Source organism: Acinonyx jubatus, chromosome C1 (assembly GCF_027475565.1).
Source record: "Acinonyx jubatus isolate Ajub_Pintada_27869175 chromosome C1, VMU_Ajub_asm_v1.0, whole genome shotgun sequence".
NCBI lineage: Eukaryota > Metazoa > Chordata > Mammalia > Carnivora > Felidae > Acinonyx > Acinonyx jubatus.
Window position 1 is genome coordinate 156,173,983 of NC_069381.1, and position 22,134 is coordinate 156,196,116.

General features: G+C 33.6%; 1 protein-coding gene and 1 non-coding gene across 8 annotated transcripts in view; both read left to right on the top strand.

Moving 5' to 3' along the window:
- UBR3 (ubiquitin protein ligase E3 component n-recognin 3) overlaps positions 1-22,134 on the top strand; it is a 232,181-nt gene that overhangs the window by 101,511 nt on the left and 108,536 nt on the right. For 5 of the 7 annotated variants that reach the window (XR_003418818.2, XM_053215249.1, XM_027055521.2 and 2 more), the window contains exons 20-24: positions 10,750-10,891; positions 14,440-14,544; positions 16,203-16,376; positions 16,561-16,593; positions 18,205-18,665. Coding sequence is in view for 6 of the 7 variants with exons in the window: in XM_053215249.1 (XP_053071224.1) it covers positions 10,750-10,891; positions 14,440-14,544; positions 16,203-16,376; positions 16,561-16,593; positions 18,205-18,665 (915 nt within the window). In the remaining variant the exon portion in view is untranslated. The remainder of the gene's footprint in view (positions 1-10,749; positions 10,892-14,439; positions 14,545-16,202; positions 16,377-16,560; positions 16,594-18,204; positions 18,666-22,134) is intronic. The other 2 variants (XM_027055523.2, XM_027055524.2) reach the window with 1 other exon arrangement.
- Positions 20,377-20,479, top strand: LOC113598325 (U6 spliceosomal RNA). Its single transcript, XR_003419002.1, has one exon. It is a non-coding gene; the product is annotated as a U6 spliceosomal RNA (small nuclear RNA).

Below are 22,134 nucleotides of genomic sequence, written 5' to 3' on the forward strand. Positions count from 1 at the left end.
CCGGTTCTATCCACGTAGTTGCAAATGGCAAGATTTCATTCTTGTTGATTGCTGAGTAATACTCCATTGTATATATATATACCACATTTTCTTTATCCATTCATCCATTGATCAACATTTGGGCTCTTTCCATACTTTGGCTATTGTTGATAGTGCTGCTATAAACATGGGGGTGCATGTGTCCTTTCGAAACAGCACAGCTGTATCCCTTGAATAAATGCTAGTAGTGCAAGTGCTGGGTTGTAGGGTAGTTCTATTTTTAGTTTTTTGAGGAACCTCCATACTGTTTTCCAGAGTGGCTGCACCAGCTTGCATTCTCATAAAAACAAATTTTAAGTGATATAAATGTCTTTGATCTTGAGAAAGTATTTGTCAAAGTTTAAGTGTAGATATTAGGTATAACTGAAACTTCTTTTTTCTCAAGACAGTGTAGTAATAGATATATGTTGAATTTATGATCCATCAGAGACCTATCTGAAGAAAGTTTATAGTATAGAATTTTAGTATACCCTTCCTACCCCCTAGAAAACAAAAACAAAAAACAACGCATAGTTCAGCCATCAGCATGTCTCTTTACCTTTCTTTAAAACCCTTGAAGAGGTAGTCTCAGGTTCTCCGTACTCTGGTTTCTTAACAACTTCTTTTTATATGGTTTTGTACCTATTTGTTTACTTGTAGGCTTTTACTAGACTCTTAGTTCCTTGAGGGAAGATATTTTTGTCTCTCCCTTTACATCTTTAGTACTTATTTTCAGTGCTGGCACATAGTAGGCATTCAGAATATATGCATTGAATAAATAAATTGGAGTAGTTCATCTTGAAAAAAGATGGACGGGAGGAAGCATTTGCATGGAAAGCCTAATGTGACATAAACACTGTGGTCTTAAGTGGCTCTGCTGTTTTCAGGGGGTGGTAGTGGTGGCTAGTCATTTGAATATATAAAGAGTATGTATATAGTAAATTTTATTGCTTTTTTTAAACTTTGTAATAAATAGAAATTTGCACTGGGATTGGGCTCAAACTTTCAAAGTTTTCAGGGAGCCATTAAATACTTAATGCAATCAGTTTTAAAGGGGAAATTTTATTAACAATACATATTTATTGAATGCTTGTTATATGCCAGGCACTCTGTAAAGCAAACAGCATTGTATCTTTTATTTTTCACATAGCAGACTTAATTGCTCCGAGCACTTAATTTCCTTCATTGAGAACCAGTAGTTCTCAACCAGGAGTGATTTTTATCCTTCAAGGGACATTTGGCATTGTCTGAAGACTTGGATGGTTGTTACTGACATCTAGTAGAAGCTAGCTAGATCTGTCCCCCTGAACAAGAATTATCTGGCCCCAAATATCATTGGTGTCAAGACTGAGAAAGCTAGTTTAGACCCATACTGACATAGAGGTATCCTTTTTTTTGTTTTCTGGTATCTTGTCTTTTGTAACGTATTTTGTGTTATTAGTTGCTTAGAACCAGATCATAGTTTGATTTATACCCACTTCACATAGTCATAGAAGACTGTATCTTCAGAGCTATTTTTATTAATTTTTCCTCTTTCCTGTTTTGTTCTCCATATTTTTTCTAATTCTCTCACGTCCCCCATTGGGCTTTTGAGTTCCTTCCTGTACAATATCTTTATAATTTCTTAGTAATTTCTGAAGTGCAGTGATGTTTCTTGGCAGTTTGGAAATCTCTGTTTTAAAAAAAAATGTGTATTTTATTTTATTAAAAAATTTTTAATGTTTATTTTTGAGAGAGAGAGAGAGGTGAACAGAAGAGGGGCAGAGAGAGAGAGAGAGGGAGACACAGAATCCAAAGCAGGCTCCAGGCTCTGAGCTGTCAGCACAGAGCCCTACACAGGGCTTGAACTCACAAACTGTGAGATCATGATCTGAGCTGAATTTGGATGCTTAACTGACTGAGCCACCCAGGCGCCCCAAGAGATGTATATTTAAATAAAGCAGTAATAACAAAGGACAAATAAATGTACTCTATAGCTTCAGGATAAAACTCTTTAATCATTTTCTTATAAGTTAATTTATGTATAAACTATTATATTCATGTGATAACATTTCATGTACTTAAATATCATACTCATGAATAAATGTATTAGTTTTTATGTAAACCTTAATTTTGTTTTGAAATTTATTTTGTATGTGAAATAATAACATCTGCTTTCTTCATGTGATACCTTTTATTTGCTGTATATTTGACTGTATAGTTGACTGTTTCAGTTCTTATTAGAGCACAACAGGAAATAACCCTAAATGGTAGGACTTCCTGGTCATTTTCATTTTCTTTTACTTCTAAGGGACAAGAAGTGGCTAAACTGATTTTACTGAGTGTGATCGTTTTTTATTTGCAAGAAGGCAGTAGAAAATCCTTGTGAAGAATTATGGTGAAAAATGATTGGATAAATTGACACTATTATGTCTTTAAAATCAAGCTTGGTGCTAGGCCCTTTTTAGGCGGTTAGTAATTGCTAAATTAATGAAAAATAAATTGCTTTAAATTTTTGTGCTGAGTGTTTAGGTGAAAACAAGCCATTTGCTGTATGTAATGGTTAGATGTTTAGAATCTTAGGATCTTGTTGCTGGAAAAGGCCTTTAAGATCTACTATCCAGGTTGCATCAAAGTGTCTCTGGGGCCATCACTGGAAGAGCAGGTTGGGCAACAGCAAGAGAAAGCCTAAAGAGAATGGAGGTGGCTCATACTGCTTTCTTCACTCCTTTCCAAATACCCCTTAGTGGGCAGTTCAGCTTTTAAAAGGAAAACAAAAACAAGACTACAACAACACAAACACAAACCCAACAGTTGGAAAACCATCAATATTGTATTTTATGTATGAGGACATTGTGGCCCAAAGAAGTTAAGTGAAAATGTTTTTTAATGGCAGTATTGGAACTATTGTCTAGGCCTTTTCCAACCCGCACATGTGATTTTTATACAGTGGCTGTTTTAAATTCAGCTGGAAAGTAAGTTTTTTCAACAATAATTTTTGATATTTCTATTGCTTCCCATCTCCCATCTTGAAGGTTAATGACTGCTGGCCCATGTTTGAAAGTATGATGTATGAGTTTGTATACATATCATTTTTGCTTCAACCTAGTCAATAATTAGGTGTTGGTTTGAATCACTTGGAATTTTTTTGCTGTCATGTAGCTTTTCATTTGCATTATTCTATTAATGCTTTTGAAAAGAGCAGTCAAAATGATGTATTACCTGCTGCCTTGAACAAATATATAACCTTTATTTTGGAATACTTTATTAATCTAGGTGCTACATATCTAGGAGCTAGCAAACAAAGAAACAAAATGAACACTAAACATGCTTATCTATGCTAAATGAAATAGGATAGTTGAAATATTTTATCATAAGCTATTGAAATTTTTTGAAAATTATGCTTTTAAATAGCTACTATAATAGTATATAGAAACCAGCTTTTTTTTTTTTTTTAAACAAACTTAGTTTTATGTCTTTCTCATCTTGAATCATAGATGCAACTCATTTCTCTGGTATATTAATGATATATCTTTTTGTTTTTTAGTTTTTTCCCCCCATTTACATAATATCTGTTTATTCTAAATTGAGTTTTCTGTTGTTTGGTCTCTGGCTTCCATATTAGAAGCATTCTTCAGATGTCTGATCATTCTGGCTGCTCTTGATAAAGAGCTCGGAGTACCTTGGTGTAGCTTGTAGATCCTGAGTTTTAATGTAGGGTGATTTGGGCAGGCAGGTTTTGAGAGCCTTTATGTTAGTCTCTTTAGAATTTTCTTTTTGGTCTAGAAAGAGTCCTCAGAGAAGTATTTTCATATATTGCCCAGAAGGTAATGGTTTGGCTGCCATTATTCTGTGAACCGAATGGGAGGAGACAAAGGCCTGGCTCTGAATCAGAAGTGAATACTGTGACCTTAATTCCCCATCCTCCTTCCTTTAACTGTGCTTGTGTTTTACCTTCTCCAGAGATGAATTCTCCAGTCAGAATTCTGTTGGAGTGGGAGAGAAACACTTCTTACTCCCGATCTCCTACTACTGAGGTACCAGGTGCTGTCAGTTTCTGACCTTTTGAGGATTCTGCAGTGTTACTTGGATTGATTCTCAGTTTTCCCAATTGCCTTCTTGTGATTTGGCTTTCTTAGGTCTACTAGTTGAGTTACCATGCGCTCATTTCCTTTCCAGTTAACAAAATTTTGCATTTTTTTCTTTTCTGATTTTCCCCATCGTTGTGGTTTTCATCCTTTAAAAAATACCATTATCATAGTTCTGTTGGAGTTTTGGGTGCAAGTAAAATTAAATACTTATGTTCATTCTTTGATTTTAACTTCAAGAGCTGAATGTGTAGCTCACTTTAATTTGCATTCTCTGGATTACTAGGTCCTCGAGGTTGAGCTTTAAAAAAATCTATTAATTTCTCTTTATGTTTCTTGCTCTGAGAACTGTGTATACATTATTCTTTGCCAGTTTTTCTATTAGGTTGTCTAAAGTTCATTCGGTCTCAAGTTTTACTTTTTATTTATTAAAAAAAAATTTTGTTTACATTTATTTATTTTTGAAAAACAGAGTGAGACAAAGTGTGAGCGGGGGAGGGGCAGAGAGAGAAGACACAGAATCTGAAGCAGGTCACAGGCTCCAAGCAAGCGGTCAGCACAGAGCCTGATGCGGGGCTCGAACCCACAAACTGTGAGATCATGACCTGAGCCAAAGTCGGACACTCAACCGACTGAGCCACCCAGGCACCCCAAGTCTTACTTTTTATAGTTAGATCTGTAACCCACCTGGAATTGATTTTTGTTTGTCAAGTAGTGATTTATTTATTCATTTATTTTTCTCCTATAGAAAACCAGTTGCTTTTGGATCATTTATTGAACAGTTCATTCCTTTGTCAATGATTTATTAATATGCTAATTTTGTCATAAACACTTGATCTTCATTATTTGCAAATTTGGCTACTTGCTAAAGTTTAAACCCCAGGTTAATACTTTCTCCTGGGTATTTGTTAAAGCTTTCTCCTGGGTATTTGCAGGTGTGTGCGGACATGAAGAGTGCACCTAGCTGAGGTTGAACAGAGCAAAGCTCTGTCCTCTTGTTTCAGCGCTCATACTTTAAACAAGTGTCCTTTTAGACTTAGTAGTGTTTTTAGAACTGTTTTTGCATTTTTGTCCTGTTTACTATTTAAAATGGTCCCCAAATGTAGCTGAAGTGCTGTCTGGTATTCCTGAGGGCAAGAAGGCTTTGATGTGCCTTACAGAGAAAATTCGTTGTTAGATTAATCTTCATTCAGTCATGAGTTATAATGTTGTTAGCTGAGAGTTCAGTGGTAGTGAATCAATAATATGGTACATCCAGAAAAAGGTAGAGGAAATTCACTGATCTGTACACGGGGTCATTCCAAAAGGGGCTAAAATAACAACTGTAGTGTGTAATAAAGCTATGGAAAAGCTGAAAATCTAAATTTGTGGACTCATGAGATGGTGACTGATAAAAAGGTGTAGAGGATAACATTGTTATGAGACTGCAAGCCAAAGAAATTACTGTCATGTTTAGCAAGGGTCAGAAAAAAGGTAAGCCCTACTTTGCTAGTGCTGGCTGGCTTACACGTTTCAAAAGGTAATATACTGTGAAAAATGTTAAATTTGCAGGCAAGGCAGGCTCTATAGATCATGAGATGGAGGAATTTTAAAAATACTTGCTAAGAGTTCTACAGAAAAGGGTTATGTTCAGAGCAGGTTTTCAGTGTTGATGGGACTGTCTTGATTTGCAAGGACATTGGCAAATATAATGTAAGTTGGAATTTTGATTAACAAAATTGACCCCAGATTTGCAGGAACCTAATTCTGTATTTCTCCTAGGAGCAATAATTCAGTGTGGTGTTTGTGGTATTTGTGGTGACTTTATAGAGCATAACTACTGTGAGTAAAGTCAGTTGACTGTATCAGGTATCATGTATATAGACCTATTTCTCTTTTGTTCATTCTGTAAATTAATGCCGTACTATCACAAATATTGTTTCCTTCCTTCCTCCCTCCCTCCCTTCCTCTTCCTCCTCCTCTTCCTCCTCCTCCTCCTCCTCTTCCTTCTCCTCCACCATCACCACCACCACCTCCACCCTCCACCTCCACCACCACCACTTCCTACTCTTCTCCTCCTCCTTCTCTCTTCTCTTTATAAGTTGTTTATTCTTGGCCCTTTGCCTAGAATTTTATGATCATATCAAATTTAATGATGAAACATGTTGGATTTTGATTGAAATTGTACTGATTGAAATTATCTAGAATAATTCCTAGATTAATTTGATAGAGATGCCATCTCTTTTTTAAGTTTTTATTTTAATTCCAGTTAACATATGGTGTTATATTAGTTTCAGGTGTAGAATATAGTGATTCAGCAGTTCCATACATCACTTTATGCTCATCTCAACAAGTACAGTCTTTAATCCCCATCACCTATTTCACCCATCCCCCCATCCACTTGCCCTCTGGTAACCATCAGTTTGTTCTCTGTTAAAGAGTCTGTTTCTTGAGTTGTCTCTCTCTTTCTTACTTTCCCCACCCCCATTGCTTGTTTGTTTTGTTTCTTAAATTTCACATATGAGTGAAATCATATGGTATTTGTCCTTCCCTGACTGACTTATTTCACTAAATATTATGCTCTCTGGCTCCATTCGTGTCATTGCAAAGAGCGAGATTTCATTCTTTTTTACAGATATGTAATATTCTATTATATATGCATACCACATCCTCTTTATTCATTCATTAGTCAGTAGAAATGCCATTCTAACAGTAATGTGTTCTCCCACGGATGAACATAGTGTGTATCTCCATTTATTTAGGTTGTCTTAAATTTCTTTCCATAAAATTGAGAATGTTTTGGTATCTTTTATTAGACTTATCTTATAAGTCGAATTATCTTAAAATTTTTATAGATATATGGTATATTTCCTATAATTATCATTTCTTTTTGTTCTAGTGAATAAGAATGCAATTGATTTTGGGGCTTTTATTAGTTCTAATAATTTGTAGATTTTTAAAGATTATCTATGTGGACCATTAAATTATCTGGGAATAGTGATGATTTTGTCTCTGTTTTTCACACAAAGATTTTCTATGTGGGCCATTAAATTATCTGGGAATAATGATGATTTTGTTTGTTTTTTACACACTCTCTTGTCTTTGCTGGCTAGTCTCAACTATAATACATAATAATAGCAGTGATGAAAAGCCTTCTTGTCTTGTTCCTAACACTTTTCATGTGTCACCATTAGATACAATGTTTAGTAGTTTTGTAGTTACCTTTTGTCAGATTGAGGAGATTCTTTTTTATTGCAAGCCTACCAGGATTTTTTATTATGATTGAGTTTTTAATTTTATTAAGTGCTTTTCTTGCATCTCTGTAGATGATGGTATACAATCCACATATCTTTGCATTATTGGGAAAAACCCAATCTTGTCATTATTCACTTAAAAAAATATTGCTTGATGTGGTTTATTGATTTAAACATTTTTTTCCCCATTGTACTTGCAAGAGTTTGGTCTTATAAGATAGTCTTTTTTTTTTTTTTTTTTTTTAAGTTTATGTATTTTCAGAAGGAGTCAGAATCCCAGGCAGGCTCTGCGCTGTTAGTGCAGAGCCTGATGTGGGGCTTGAACTCAAGAACTGTGAGATCACGACCTGAGCCAAAGTAAAGAGTCAGATGCTTAACCTACTGAGCCACCCAGGTGCCCCATCTTAGAAGATAGTCTTATACATTTTTAAAATCATGTTGTTTTCATATTGGTAACAGGTTGTATTAGCATCATAGAATTATTTGTGTATCTTTTATCTTTTTGCTATTTTCTAAAATTTATGTCAGGAGTTGGAGATTATCTGTTTCTTAAAAAAATTGTTTTAGGCAGCTTTATTTAGATATATTTTACCTACAGTACAATTCACCTATTTAAAAAGTACTATTCAGTTAGTGGTTCTTAGTATATTCAACAGAGTTGTGCCACTGTCACCATAATAATTTTAGAAAATTTTCATCATTCTAAAAAGAAACCCTCATTATTCATTAACAATTACCACGCATTTTCCCCAACCCTACATTCCCTAGGCAACCACTAATCTACTTTCTGTTTTATGGATTTACCTGTTTTGGACATTTCATATACATGGAATTCAATGTGGTCTTTTGTGACTTGCTTCTTTTACTTAGCATAATGTTTTCAAGGTTCATCTACATTCTAGAATGTATCAATACCATTTTTTTTATTGCCGAGTAATATTCCATTCTGAGGATATCCACTTTTATTGGTCCATTCATCAGTTAATGGATATTTGGTGCTATTATGAATAATACTGCTATGAACATTTGTGTATAAAATTTTGTGTGGACATATTTCATTTTTCTTGAGTGTATGCCTGTGAGTGGAATTGCTGGGCCTTATGGTAACTCTGTGTTTAATTGTTTAAGGAACTACTAGATTGTTTACCAAAGCAGCTTCAGCATTATGCATTCCTATTAGCAGTATATTTGGGTTCCAATTTCTCCTTATCTTTACTAACACTTGTTATCTGTCTTTTTGATTATAGTAATCCTTGTGGGTATGAACTGGTATCTCATTGTAGTTTTGATTTACATTTCCCTGATGGCTAATGATGTTGAGCATATTTTTAGTTTATTGGCCATTTGTTTATCTTCTTTGGAGAACTGTCCAGATCCTTTGCCCATTTTTAATTGTATTAACTTTTATTATTGAGTTTTAAGAGCTCTTTATGTATTATGAATACTTACTTATCAGAAATATGATTTGTAAACATTTTCCACTATTCTGTGGGTTGTGGTTTGTCTTTTCACTTTTTTGAATGTCGTTTGAAGCACAAAAGTTCATTTTAATGAAGCTTAATTTATCTGTTTTTTCCTTTTGTTACTTGTGCTTTTGGTATCATATCTGTTGCTTAATCCAGGATTACAAAGACTTATGCCTATTTTCTTCTAAGGGTTTTATAGTTTTAGCTCTTATATTTAAGTCTTTGATAGATTTTGAGTTAATTTTACATATGGTGTGAGGTAGTGGTCCAACTTCATTCTTATTTATGTGAATGTTTCTTAAAGTTTTGATAGAACTCACCTTTTAAACTACCTGGGCCTGATGTTTTATTTTTGAAGGAGGTGTAATTTAAAACTGATTTCACTTTCTTTAAAGCTTATAGTCGTAGAATTTTTACTCCTTTTTGAGAGGGATTGTCAAGTTATATATTTCTAAGAAATCTTTTATTGTCTTTTAAGTATATAATAAAAAAATTGTCTTTGCCTGTTTATTTCTATTATTTATTTGTGTTTGTTGTTTCTTATTCTTGATTAGTCTCATCAGAGGACCGTCAGTTTTACTATTTTTTTAAGAACAAGCATTTGGTTTTGTTGTTACTTCTTTTTCCCCCTTGTCCATTTTGTTCTTTTTTCCTTATTACTATCTTCTTTCAATTTAGTTTGGATTTTCTCCCTTAGACACTTAGATTTTGACTTTTTACAAAAACATGCATTTAATGCTGGGGATTTCCTTCTAAGTAGTGCTATAGTTGTATTCCATGATTTTTTTTCTCTATAGTTTAGGTTCTAATTTAAAATTTTTTCTATTATGATTATAATTATGTCTGAATGTATAAGAACATCATGTTATAAAATGTCTGCATGTCTGAAGTTTTGAGTTATCGTGTAGTGGATTTCTAGTTTTATTTGCTTTGTGACAAGTGGTTGTGGCCCATATATCCATTCTTTTGGTATTTTCTGAAATTTACTTTCAATCCTAGTATTTTGTAAATTTTCATAAATGTTCTAAGTGCACTTAAAATTATATGTATTCTCTAATTATCGGATGTTCTATATTTGTCTTAGGTTCAAGCTTGTTAATTATGTTGTTAAAAATCTTGAAAATCCTTACCAATTTATTTTTCTTGGGCTTTCTGTCAGAAATATGTTAATGTCTTCTATTATGATTGTGAATTTGTCAGTTTCTCTGTGTAATTCTCTCAAAATTTGCCTTTTGTATCTTGAGTCTGCTGTGGTTTGTATACAAATCATTGTTAGTTTCTTCCTGGGGAGGCTGTTGTTCTTCCATCACAGAAGAGACAGACAAGCTCTCTTACTTCTCCTAGTGAGTTATCCTTTCATTGAGGGTGAAGCTTTTCAAAAGTGTCAGCTTTATATGAATCTCAGTTCCAATAGCTTGAGATCTGCCTACTCAAGGACTTGAAACCATCACTAAACACGTATTTAGTGCTCATTGTTAATTCCTTCCTTTTCTGGTAACTTGGGAAGTTCACTTTCTTTTTTGAGTTGAAATATGCATTAAAAAGATTACATTTTATATTTTAACCAGCTTTCCCAGCTGTTTCTAAGTGGGATAGTTTTTCGGTTATCTGTTTTGTTTTTGTTTTTGTTTTTTCCAATTGTTTCAACTGGAAATTTCTTTGTTGAATAGTTTATTTTGTATTCTTTCTGTTTATTTCCTTTTGTTAACATTTCCTATTCACATTTTTTTTTCTAGCTGTCAGCTTAGGGACTCTGTATTCATTTTTATCTGATACAAAAAGAAAATAGTTATGTTTATTGTGAGAAAATAGTTATGTTTATCTTTTTGGCATTTTTGAGCAATTTGATTAAAATAGTACTGCGTAGAAAAATATGACCAAAAATTAGTATCTATAAATCACTATTTAAACGATAGTTTAATTTTGAATCTATCATCTAATTTTTGTTTTGCTTTGTTTTTACAGTTTAAAACAGAGTGGAAAGTTCCCTGGAAATCCCTGGCCTCCCTATAAGAAAAGGACACCACTCCATCCCAGCTATAAAGGTCTCATGAGACTTTTGCACTGTAAAACTTTACACATTGTGCTATTCACTCTGCTTTACAAGGTACAGTAGTAATTTGAATAGAAAGACTCAGAATTTATTTCCATAATTTTCAAATAAAAGTGTTAACATAATATTTGCATAAAAGTAGCACTCATAAAGCAAAGCGTATTTATACGTTAAAGATGTATGAAGATATGTCATAATCGCGTATATGTGAATTTTAAGTTGAAAAGGGAATAGATACACCATTCTTTGTGGGAAACTATTTCATGTTACCCCATTTCAGATAGGAATATTTATTTATGGCTCCTGTAGAACAAACGGTAAAATACTATAAAACGACAGGAGGGTGAAATAAACAATAGGTACCAAACGACTACCAGAATCCATTAAAATGACAAAACTAAGCGATGAGGGCCAGTGACCCTGTGTTTAGGGTTGTTTTCTTGGCTTTTTCCCTTTGATTAGGAATGCAACATGGAGGAATTTGAATGGTTTTATGTGTGGCAGCATTAAGAATTTGCTTTGGTAAATACCTTCTAAACTAAAAAGATACTTTTGCTCTCTTGTTACCTAGAATTTGTTTTATTCTTGGGTTTTCTTGTATAGAAGAGATTTATTTATATATTTGGCTAACATTAGCTATGTACTCAGAAACTGTATACATAATATTGTGCAGTAGGTGTATATATATAACAGGCATATTTATGATCTGTTACGTATTAGAGATAAAAGATGGAAGAACTGTATACTTGTGTATAGATAAAATAACTATAGATATCAATGAAGTAACTATACATGTGATAAACATAATTAGGTACAAAGAAAACCTTTTGTTTCTTATTCCTAATTAGAATTTGAAAAATTAAAAGAGGTTTTTAGAAAGCATATTTTTATGCAGATTTCCAATTGCTATATACACATTTTTTAATTACTTTAAGAAATAATTAGTGCATTTAGTTCAGTACACATTTGGTTTTAATGTTTGCTTTGTAGTGAAAGAATACTTTTAGATTTCTGTACCCCCCCATTCATTCAACTCTACCCCTTGACCACTTTTTCATCTTACTTATTAAGTTACTTCTGTTAAGATTTTAGACATGACTCAAAAAAACGTCTTTAAATTGTTTACTTTCATTAATTTCTGAGAGGATTATTCAGTAAAATGATTTAAAATGTTCTTTTCTTCATCAAAAATGGTAGATTTTTATTAGATACTTGTATTTACAGACATTTTTTGGATGCTTACCTATACCAGATTTTGTTTCAAATGCCTTATATATATTTACTTTGTTTAATTTTAACAACAATTCTTATGAGTGAAAGTTTTGTTATTCTTATTTTTTAGAAATAATTATTGAGTTTTAGAGGTTAAATAATTAGATGCTGAAGCTGAGTACTGTGATATCAGTTAAAAAGTAATAGGTCAGTAAGTCATGTTTTAAAAATTAAAGGAGCGGGGCACCTGGGTGACTCAGTTGGTTAAGTCTCCGACTTCGGCTCAGATCATGATCTCACAGTTCGTGAGTTCGAGTCCCATGTCAGGCTCTGTGCTGACAGCTCAGAGCCTGGAGTCTGCTTTGGATTCTGTGTTTCCCTCTCTCTCTGCCCGTCCCCTACTCGGACTCAGTCTCTCTCTCTCTCTCTCTCTCTCTCTCTCTCTCTGTCTGAAAAGTAAATAAACATTAAAAAATTAAAAAAAAATAAAAGGAGCCTTACTGCAAATGATTTGTGTTCTTTCAAGTTATATTTTTCAGTCTTTTCATTTGCTTAATGTACAAATAGAGCTTTCTCAAAAATAGAAGGCAGTGTTTCAGTTGTTACAAGATTATGAACAGTTTTTTTTAAAATCTCAACTTTGTAATAGCTGTTCTGACTTTAATAATAATAGAAAAAACTCTAATTGACGTTGCATTGGCAAATCAACTTTCTAAACATCAGTATCAATGAGCCATCTCATCACCTGCCATGTTTAATGTTAAAAAACATTAATATAGAACATGTTAAGAAAACTTCTCAGAAAATCATTCTTAGAAAGTCATTTTTTTCCTTACCTTTTAGGTTACTCATTTGAAACTGTGAGATGTAATGTCGTAGGATTTCAGCCAAAATTTATTTGAATTTAATTAGTAATGTTTTATTTATCAAGAGGAGGCAGTGTAGTAACGACAGGCAATAGTTGAGGTCTGAAATCTGTTTGGTGTTGCTTATACTAGCTGGGTGTGTGGCTGAGCCTTGGTTTCAGGGATTACAAAGGATGACGTCCGGGGCCTCCCAGCCTTCCGTCCTCTCCTCCTGCTGCTCCTCCCACCATGTGCACCACCTGCCTACTGTTTGTTGAACACCAACTGATACATGCTGTACCACACAAATTACAGTTGTTAACTTGTGGGATCCTCACAACAATTCTGGTCTGTTGTTCCAGGTTAAAGATGAGAAAACTAAGGCCAGAATCTGTGGCTCAAGGTCAAATAGCTAGGTATATACAGAATTTGTATAAAACAAGTTTTTTAAAAAAAGGTCCTTACCACCATGCCGCACAAAAGGTGACCAGAAAAGCCTTCTCAGTAGTCAAAATAAACATTAGAAAGGCAGTGAACTGAAAATCTTTTTATTTTTCAGTCAGAATAAATTAGCTCTTAGGTGATTAAGTCCTTTTTTTAAGCCTGCTCAGCCTTTGGGGCAGTTTCTATGAGGCCCATCCTAGAATGTTCTCTTTTGTACTCTCTGTAATCTCACCTGCTGCTGACAAGGCCACCCCCAAACAACCTCTTTCTCTTACCCTCCCGTCATTTGGCTAGATGGCTTTCTTATAATGAGGACGACATGATGGCTGCCAGGCCACTTTTTTCTTAGGTATTTTAGGTATCTTAGATTAGTAGTTTGTTGCATCATGTCGAATGAGTGATGTGAGTTAGCCCTGAAATCCTGCATAAGATGTGTAAAACTTGCAGTGTATAATCCACATAAGGGCAGATTTATTGGTAATTTCTCAGAGAAGCCTCTTTTTCAACTAGCTGCATCCCTTTTTGCTTTCTCACCCATATAAACCAAAGACTAACACATACATTTACTCAACCTCAAAAAATACTCAGGCTGAGAACTTTAATTTTAGAGATATTTTAAGAACATTAATATTCTGTAAACACTTATTGTCCTCCCAATTATATGCCAGGTGCTATGCTAAACACATTTGCATGAATAATCCTATTTAGTACACTTATTTATCTGGTATTTTTGTCATCAGGAAAAGTATCAGCAAATGAGGATGCGAAACATTCTTGTTATTTCATAGATACGGTATATTTGTAATAATGGATTTAATGGACTACTTATTGTGTTACCTTTAGGAATCAGTGAACCAGTATTCCTAGATACTGCTTAAAAGACTGTGTGATCTTGAAAAGGAACCTGTTGTTTCAGTTTTAGTTTGTCTTTTCACCAAGATATAGTTTTACTTTCTTTCTGATCATGTGGTATATTTATTTAAATATGTATGATTATTACTTTTATCTATTACTTTTATCTATAATAATGTTTTTAGATACTTAAATGAAATATATTTTGTGGAAAAAGTAATTACAAAGCATTTTTTCCCCTTTTTAAAGATTTTGATGGATCATCAAAATCTGTCAGAACACGTACTCTGCATGGTTTTATATCTGATTGAATTAGGACTTGAAAATTCAGCTGAAGAGGAATCAGATGAAGAGGTAAGTAAGTTTCTTTTATTTTTAAATACTGAAGTTATGAAATGCCTTAACAAAGGTACTATGTTATCTTGAAATGTATTTATGGATTCATCATACTCATTAGCTATTCCTTAGAACTACTGGAAAAGGCCCTTTTTCTTTTATTTTTTTTTAAGTTTATTTATTTTGAGAGAGACAGAGACAGAATGAAGGGAGGGGTAGAGAGAGAGGGAGACAAAAGATCCCAGGAGGCCTATATACTGCTGGCACAGAGCCCCACGTGGGACTCACAAACTGTGAGATGGTGCACGACCGTATCTGAAACCAAGAGTTGACGCTTAATCGACTGAGCCACCCAGGCACCTCAATTTTCAAATATATGTATGTTCTTTTAGAGGTATCACTGATACTTTAAACTCTACTTACGAAATTACTGAATTTGAAATTTGTAGTTCAGCATATATAGGTCTAAGAAAAGGGATTAATGCAATTTTGGAGTTACGCTAATAACATTGATTACTAGTAAATGTTATGTTAGGACTTCAGTCTAGAAATTCTAATCATTTGATTAGGGATTAATTTTGAGTGGCAAACTCTTCTGTAAAGGTTTTACGTTAATGAAGTAAATATTGTTATATGGGAAAATTTGTAAAGTACTTAAGAATACAAGTTATGGGGCACCCTGGGTGGCTCAGTCGGTTGAGTGTCTGATACTTGATTTCCACCCAGGTCATGATCCCAGGGTCTTGGAATTGAATCCTACATTGGGCTCCATGCCAAATGTGGAGCCTGTTTAGGATTCTCTCTCTCACTCCCTCTGCTCTGCACCCCCCACCCCTGCCCCAAAAAATAGATAAAAGGGAAAAAAATTGAAAAACAAAAATAGGAAAAAAGAATACTGTACAGGTTGTTAGAGGTGCCTGGGTGGCTAAGTCAGTTGAGTATCTGACTCTTGACTTGATCTCAGCTCAGGTCTTGATTTCAGGGTTGTGAGTTCAAGCCTGGCATTTGGCTCCATGCTGGGCAAGGAGCCTACTTTAAAAAAAAAAAAAAAGAAAAAGAATACAAGTTGTTAATATGTTTCAGGACTTTAGAAGTATCACTTCAATAAAAGCAGTTATTACTACAAATTGATTTGCAAATTTAAGATTCCCTTCATCTCCTTTCTCCAAAAAGACAAAATACTGTGGAACATTGTAACAGCAAAAAACAAATAAAAAGACTAGGCAGTATGCTATTGTCTAAGATAAGTCAATGTATATTCTTTCATAGATAATAAAAGGTCATTGATATTTCTCTAAGGCCAGGTCAGACTTTTGGTTGATTTTTTTCAACTTTCTTTTACAATTAGTCCAAATCAACATTATTTGACTGTATTATGAGTCATTATTAATGGGTACTGAAAAATACTCTGTATTGTTAAGTACTTCCAGATTGAAAAGTGTATTTTTTTTTTCCAGGAGAAGGTTAGCTGACTTCAATTGGACTTACCTATAAGAAATTTATTCTTGTATTTTATGTTTGAATTTGGGTTTATTGGCACTTGATAATTTGAAGATGAGACTGTAAAGGATGCAGAGATAAGACAGGCAGTGGGTGATTATTTGGGCTAGTTCATCTCCATTGTACCTTAGACCTGACTTTTGCAAGGTTTCACATTCATTATGTTCATGTTTTAGGCATCAGTGTGTGGACCAGAACGTTGTCATGACAGTTGGTTTCCTGGCAGTAACTTAGTGTCAAACATGCGACACTTTATAAACTATGTTAGGGTGAGAGTTCCAGAGACTGCTCCTGAAGTGAAGAGGGACTCACCTGCAAGTACCAGCTCTGACAGCCTGAGTTCTTTACATGTAAGTGTAGAAGAGGGAAAAAGAAAAAGAAAAGACTACATTTTATGTCGGAGTATATTGTTTAGATCATCCTGTGATATTCAGAAGAAAAATGTGGTTGTAGGTAACTTTAAATTGTCTTTTGTTTCCTCTGATATATCTAAGCAACTTCTGCTTCACCCATCTTTTCCCTTTAATCTGCCAGAGTTCACGAAGGCCTAAAGTTCTTCAGAGAGAGGTAGATATATATGATACTTGCATTAACTAGCAATATGGCTTTAACTGGAAATCGGAAAACACTTTGAAGTATTTGTGTGTATATGTGTGTGTTTAATATGGTTACATTTTTTAAAAAGTTTAACATGTGTGTGTTTTTATATGGTGACTTAGGCTTAAAGAAAATTCACACACTGAAGTTAAAAAATAATACTGAGTATTTATTCGTGGGTTTTTCTTAGTATTTTGGACCAGTTATAAGCAGCACGTTTGGGTTTGTTTGCATTTCTCATTGTTACTAATATCTTAAAAATGAATGTTTCCTAAATCAAAATAAATTTAATCTTTAATTGCTGGCAGCATGCCTGTTTACAGATTTTTTTGCTTCTGTGGCAATTAATTAACTTTGATAAAATAAGCCCACAAAAATCTTAGTACAGTGTGCATTTGGATTCATTTTGAAAATCAGCTCTTTCATTGCATGTAGCTTTTAATTAACTAATTTTTAAAAGGCAGAAATGAAAAATTCTTGAAATGACCTGCCAAGTAACTGAATTTAAATACCTCTTATTCTTACAATGTATTTTTTTGTGGATAGAGAGCACTGAATCAGATGTTTCTCTTAGCAGAGTCCATGGATAGGAACTTTCTTTGCCTTTGACAATATGTTTTTGCTGTGAACACCATAAAGAATTTTGATTAAATTGGAATCTTAATCAGAGGCAGCTTTTACCTCTAATGATGGTAGAGAGTACTTTGAAAAACAATTTGGATGTTAAAAAACAGCATATACTATAATTTAGCTCATAAAAGCTCTGTTGATATTGGAGCATCCTTTCTATGCTTGCTTAAAAAAATTAAATCCATTAAACTGACTTGTATCTTAATTAAAAGATGATTTCTAAGAGCTCCGATGCAGTTTGACTGTTTTAACAAAAAGGCTTTTTAAAAGACAAATTATTGAGGGAAATATTTTAAAAATCCTTTCAAATAAATTATAGTGATATTCAAATATGAAACAGACCATATTTTATTTTAGTAACTAAGCATTTATTAGAAGTAATTTTTCAACTTTGAAGTTCTTTAAAAATGAAATTAATTAGTAGTTCAGATTCATCAACTTAGGAAAAATTAGTTTATAATTTACTTAACTAGAAAATGTATCAGTCTTGTAGCAGTTAGTAAAGACATAATATTCTTTTTTTTTTTTTAATAGAAGCATAGTTAACACACAATGTTATATTAGAAGTATAGTATTCTTGATAAATGTTGGGTGGAACATCTTTTATTCCTATAAACTGGTGAGGAACTTCATGTATGATTTCTCCTTAACATGGCTATAGATACTTCTCAAGCTTTGTCTCTTTTCCCTGGTAGATTGGCCTAGGAGGTTGAGAAAGAGGTGTTACTGTGGATAACCTCCTTTTTCCCCAAAATTGTTTCCAGATTGAGTGAGACTAAATATATTTGATTAAGAGAGGTAAAGGGACAGATTTACTTAAAGAGTAAATCTATTGGCTGAATCTTTGGATGGAATGTTGAACATTCCCTTTGGAAAATGTTATACTAATATGTTCTTACACTTGACATTGAATAACTTCTCTTGATTTTTCTTTCTCTTTTTTAATGGTAGAATTCTGGTACAGCTCAAGTTTTCAGCTTAGTAGCAGAGCGTAGGAAGAAGTTTCAGGAGATCATCAATCGCAGTAGCAGTGAAGCAAATCAGGTGGTTCGTCCCAAAACTTCAAATAAGTGGTCTGCTCCTGGTTCAGCTCCACAGTTAACTACAGCCATTTTGGAAATTAAAGAAAGCATATTGTCTTTGCTAATTAAACTTCATCACAAACTCTCAGGAAAACAAAACTCCTACTATCCTCCTTGGCTTGATGACATAGAAGTTTTAATCCAACCAGAAATTCCTAAATATAATCATGGAGATGGTATAACTGCAGTGGAAAGAATTTTACTAAAAGCTGCATTGCAAAGCAGAATGAACAAACGCATCATTGAAGAGATATGTAGAAAAGTGACCCCTCCTGTACCCCCCAAAAAAATCACTGCAGCAGAGAAGAAAACATTGGACAAAGAAGAAAGGTAATTTTTATTTTTAATATTTTAAACATGTATGGTTCAGTTGAAGATTTGGTGGATCTCCCTTTTTTGGCCATCTGAGGCTAATCATCTGGATGTTTACCAGCTATAATCATAGTTGATTAGTTTGTAAGATAAAGAGAACCAAACATAGTCAGTGATTGGGCATGTATAATGCTTGAGTTAGTTTGGGGTAAGAAGACAAGAGTTTATGACCCCAACATTAAATTACTCCCCTAAACTTGTGAGATCCCTTTGGAAAAATTGCTACTTCAGTTATTGCTGTGGGTTATCTAATGATTCTGCTGCTGTTTTCAAATACTATTATTAATTCAACTTTAAATGAAAATAGAAAAATTTTAAAAAATATTTTAAATATTTCTCAAAAATTTGGTTGTTTTAGGGTTTTTTTCCTTTTTGGTCTTTTCCAATCTTTCCAGTATATAATTACTAATTATTAAACAAGTAATGTTTTATTTATTTTTTTAAAGTATATTTATTTTGAGAGAGAGAGAGAGAGAAAGCAGGGGAGAGGCAATGAGAGAGGCAGAGAGAGAATCCCAAACAGGTTCTGCTCTGTCAGCACTTAGCCTGACATGGGGCTTGATCGCACAAATTATGAGATCATAACCTGAGCTGAAACCAAGAGTCAGACACGTAGCCAACTGAGCCCCCCAGGCACCCCAACAAGTAATGTTTTAAAACGGCTGTAGTGGGGTGTCTGGGGGGCTCAGTTGGTTAAGCGTCCGACTTCAGCTCAGGTCATGATCTCATGGTTTGTGAGTTCGAGCCCTGCATCAGGCTGTGTGCTGACAGCTCGGATCCTGGAGCCTGCTTCAGATTGTGTGTCTCCTTCTCTCTCTGCCCCTCCCGACTTGCACTTTGTCTCTCTGTGTCTCTCAAAAAATAAATAAATGTAAAAAAATAAATAAAAAATAAAACATAGCTGTAGTTTTGGGAACTTTGGGTTGCTTTTTTTAAATTAAAAAAAATTTTTTTAAGCAAACTTTACCACCAACATGAGGCTTAAACTCATGACCCCCATATCAGGAGTCACATGCTCTAATGACTGAACCAGCCAGGTGCCCCTGTTAAATCATAATATTTATAAATTACAAAAAATCTTTCTTGGATGATGTTCCTCTTTACCAAGATAGGGGAGGATAACAGACCAAGATAAGGAGAGGCTTAGGCTTAGCAGTAAAGTTGATATGCACTGCTTTGTACATTACTGAGTTTAAAGAGCATACCCAAGTGGAGATGTCCAATCAGATAAAGCGTTTGAGACTTAGGGGAGAATTCAGAGTTAGAGCTATAGATGGGGCCATACAGGTAGTAGTTAAAGGCTTATATATAGAAAAGTGTGTGCAGTAAGAAATGAGATACTTAATACTGAACTTTTATAAAATAAGGAAAAAACATTAAACGAATTACCTGTAAAGGTGGCTTAAAAGGGATGACCAGAGTGGAAGAGGAGGAACACTGTAGAGAGTGGCATTCAAGAGGGTTCAGAAAGGAAGAAACAAGATTGTGCTACAAAAGTTCAGATAAGATTGGCAGTTTCCTTTGATTCAGTAGTTAGGTGGTTATCCTTTCTAACTGTGTCAGAAGCAATTTTAATCACATATATAGTTGTACTTCATTTCTGATATAATTAAAGTTGTAGATAATTTATATTAAAAGTATAAAGTATATAAATAAATATGTGTCCACATTTCTCACAAGGCAGCACATACACTAAAATTGGAACAATACAGAGATTAGCATGGCCCCTGCACAAGCATGACATGCAAATTCGTGAAGCATTCCATATTTTTAATTATATTTGAAAAAAACTTTTTACTCTTACTTCTATTGCATGAAAAAGAGCTCAAGACAAAAAATTCAAACAGTTACTAAAAGCACTCACCAATCAAATAACTTCATTGGACTTTATTGGATAGCTTTATTTTATTATACATTTCATTGTTGTTAATTTAGAAGACATGGTCTAAAAAAAAAAAAATCAAACCCATGTATAATTCTATCCCTCAGTGAAAACCAATGTTAATAAGAGTATATACAATCATCTAGTATAAATGCAATAATAATGGCTTTTCTATGTGTATTTATCATACTGCATTTTAATTTTTAAACAATTGTTATTGTAACAGTAGAGGTGAGATTCTCCATCTTGAGGAATCTTTCTTGTATTTTTGAATCTGTTATATCCAGTACCATATCTGGAACACAGTGCTAAGTATATATTTGATGACTAAATACATGAAAAAAGAAAAATATATATATACAAAAGCTTTTAGTAGGAGAATGTAGGAGAGTTTTATTTCTCACAGTAGTTCATAAATAGGAATCATTATAAATAACTAACCTATAATTTGCATGACAATATATTAATTTTGAATTAGTAACTGCCTAAGATTTAAGAGATCTATTGATAAAGTTGAAAGCGAGGTAAAATTTTTTATGTTTGTTAACCTTTTAAATTGGTGATACTTCCTTGATTATAGAATAATGTCATTTTTTAAAAAGAAGGTAAACATTCAGTGAATCAAAGTTTATTTTATTTGGTTAAAGGTATTTTGTAATTATTACTCAAAATGCATATGATACTGGAGTAGTTCAGATGCTATTTTTACAAAGGCTCTAATGCTATTGTAATAAATAGTACTCTTGAAAAATTGTAAAGGTTTTCTTCATAATAGGCTTTGTTTCCTTTGAGCAGTGGTGGTGATGGTATTGACAAGGACTTGAAACTAATTCTGTAGCAGACAGCTAAGGATTAAGATAAATTTATTTGAATCTCACTATGCTTCTCACATTATCTTTTCTTAATTTATTTTGGATTTTAGATTAAGTTTCATAATAAAGGCCAGTTTATAAACAGTGGTGGTCCATTTCCAACTACCTCACCCATAGACAAACGTGGCATCACTTTTCATTAGAGTTATTGCATAGAAAACGATACAAATAGGAAACCTTTAGATGGTTATAACAGTGTGCAGCCTCAATGTTTCTACCTCTGGGATAATAGTGGAAAATTCCTGAGTTGTACTAAATCTGCTACACTTGTCTGCCTTTTCATTTTTACTCATATTTATGCCCAATTTTAGACAAAAAATTACCTAAATTAAGAAAAAATTTATAAGGGAAAAAGAATTGACATTCTTTTTCTGGAAATCATAGAAAGCCAGTAGAGATTTTGTTTTTTTTAAGCAACTTAAAAAAACATCCATTTATTTACATAGTGTTTCTGTATGTCGAAGTGTAGGCATGATGTGACTGGGTTCTTTGCGAGAGTCTCTTGAAGCTAATGTCAAGGTGACAGCCATAATTATCTGGGGCTTATAGTTTTCCAGGCTCATGTGGATGCGGGAGAGTAGACATGCATTTTAATACTAGTACCAAGCAGTTATTTGAAGTTTCCTTAATGTTTGATATATGATTTGTTATTTGAAATACTCTTTTATGGATA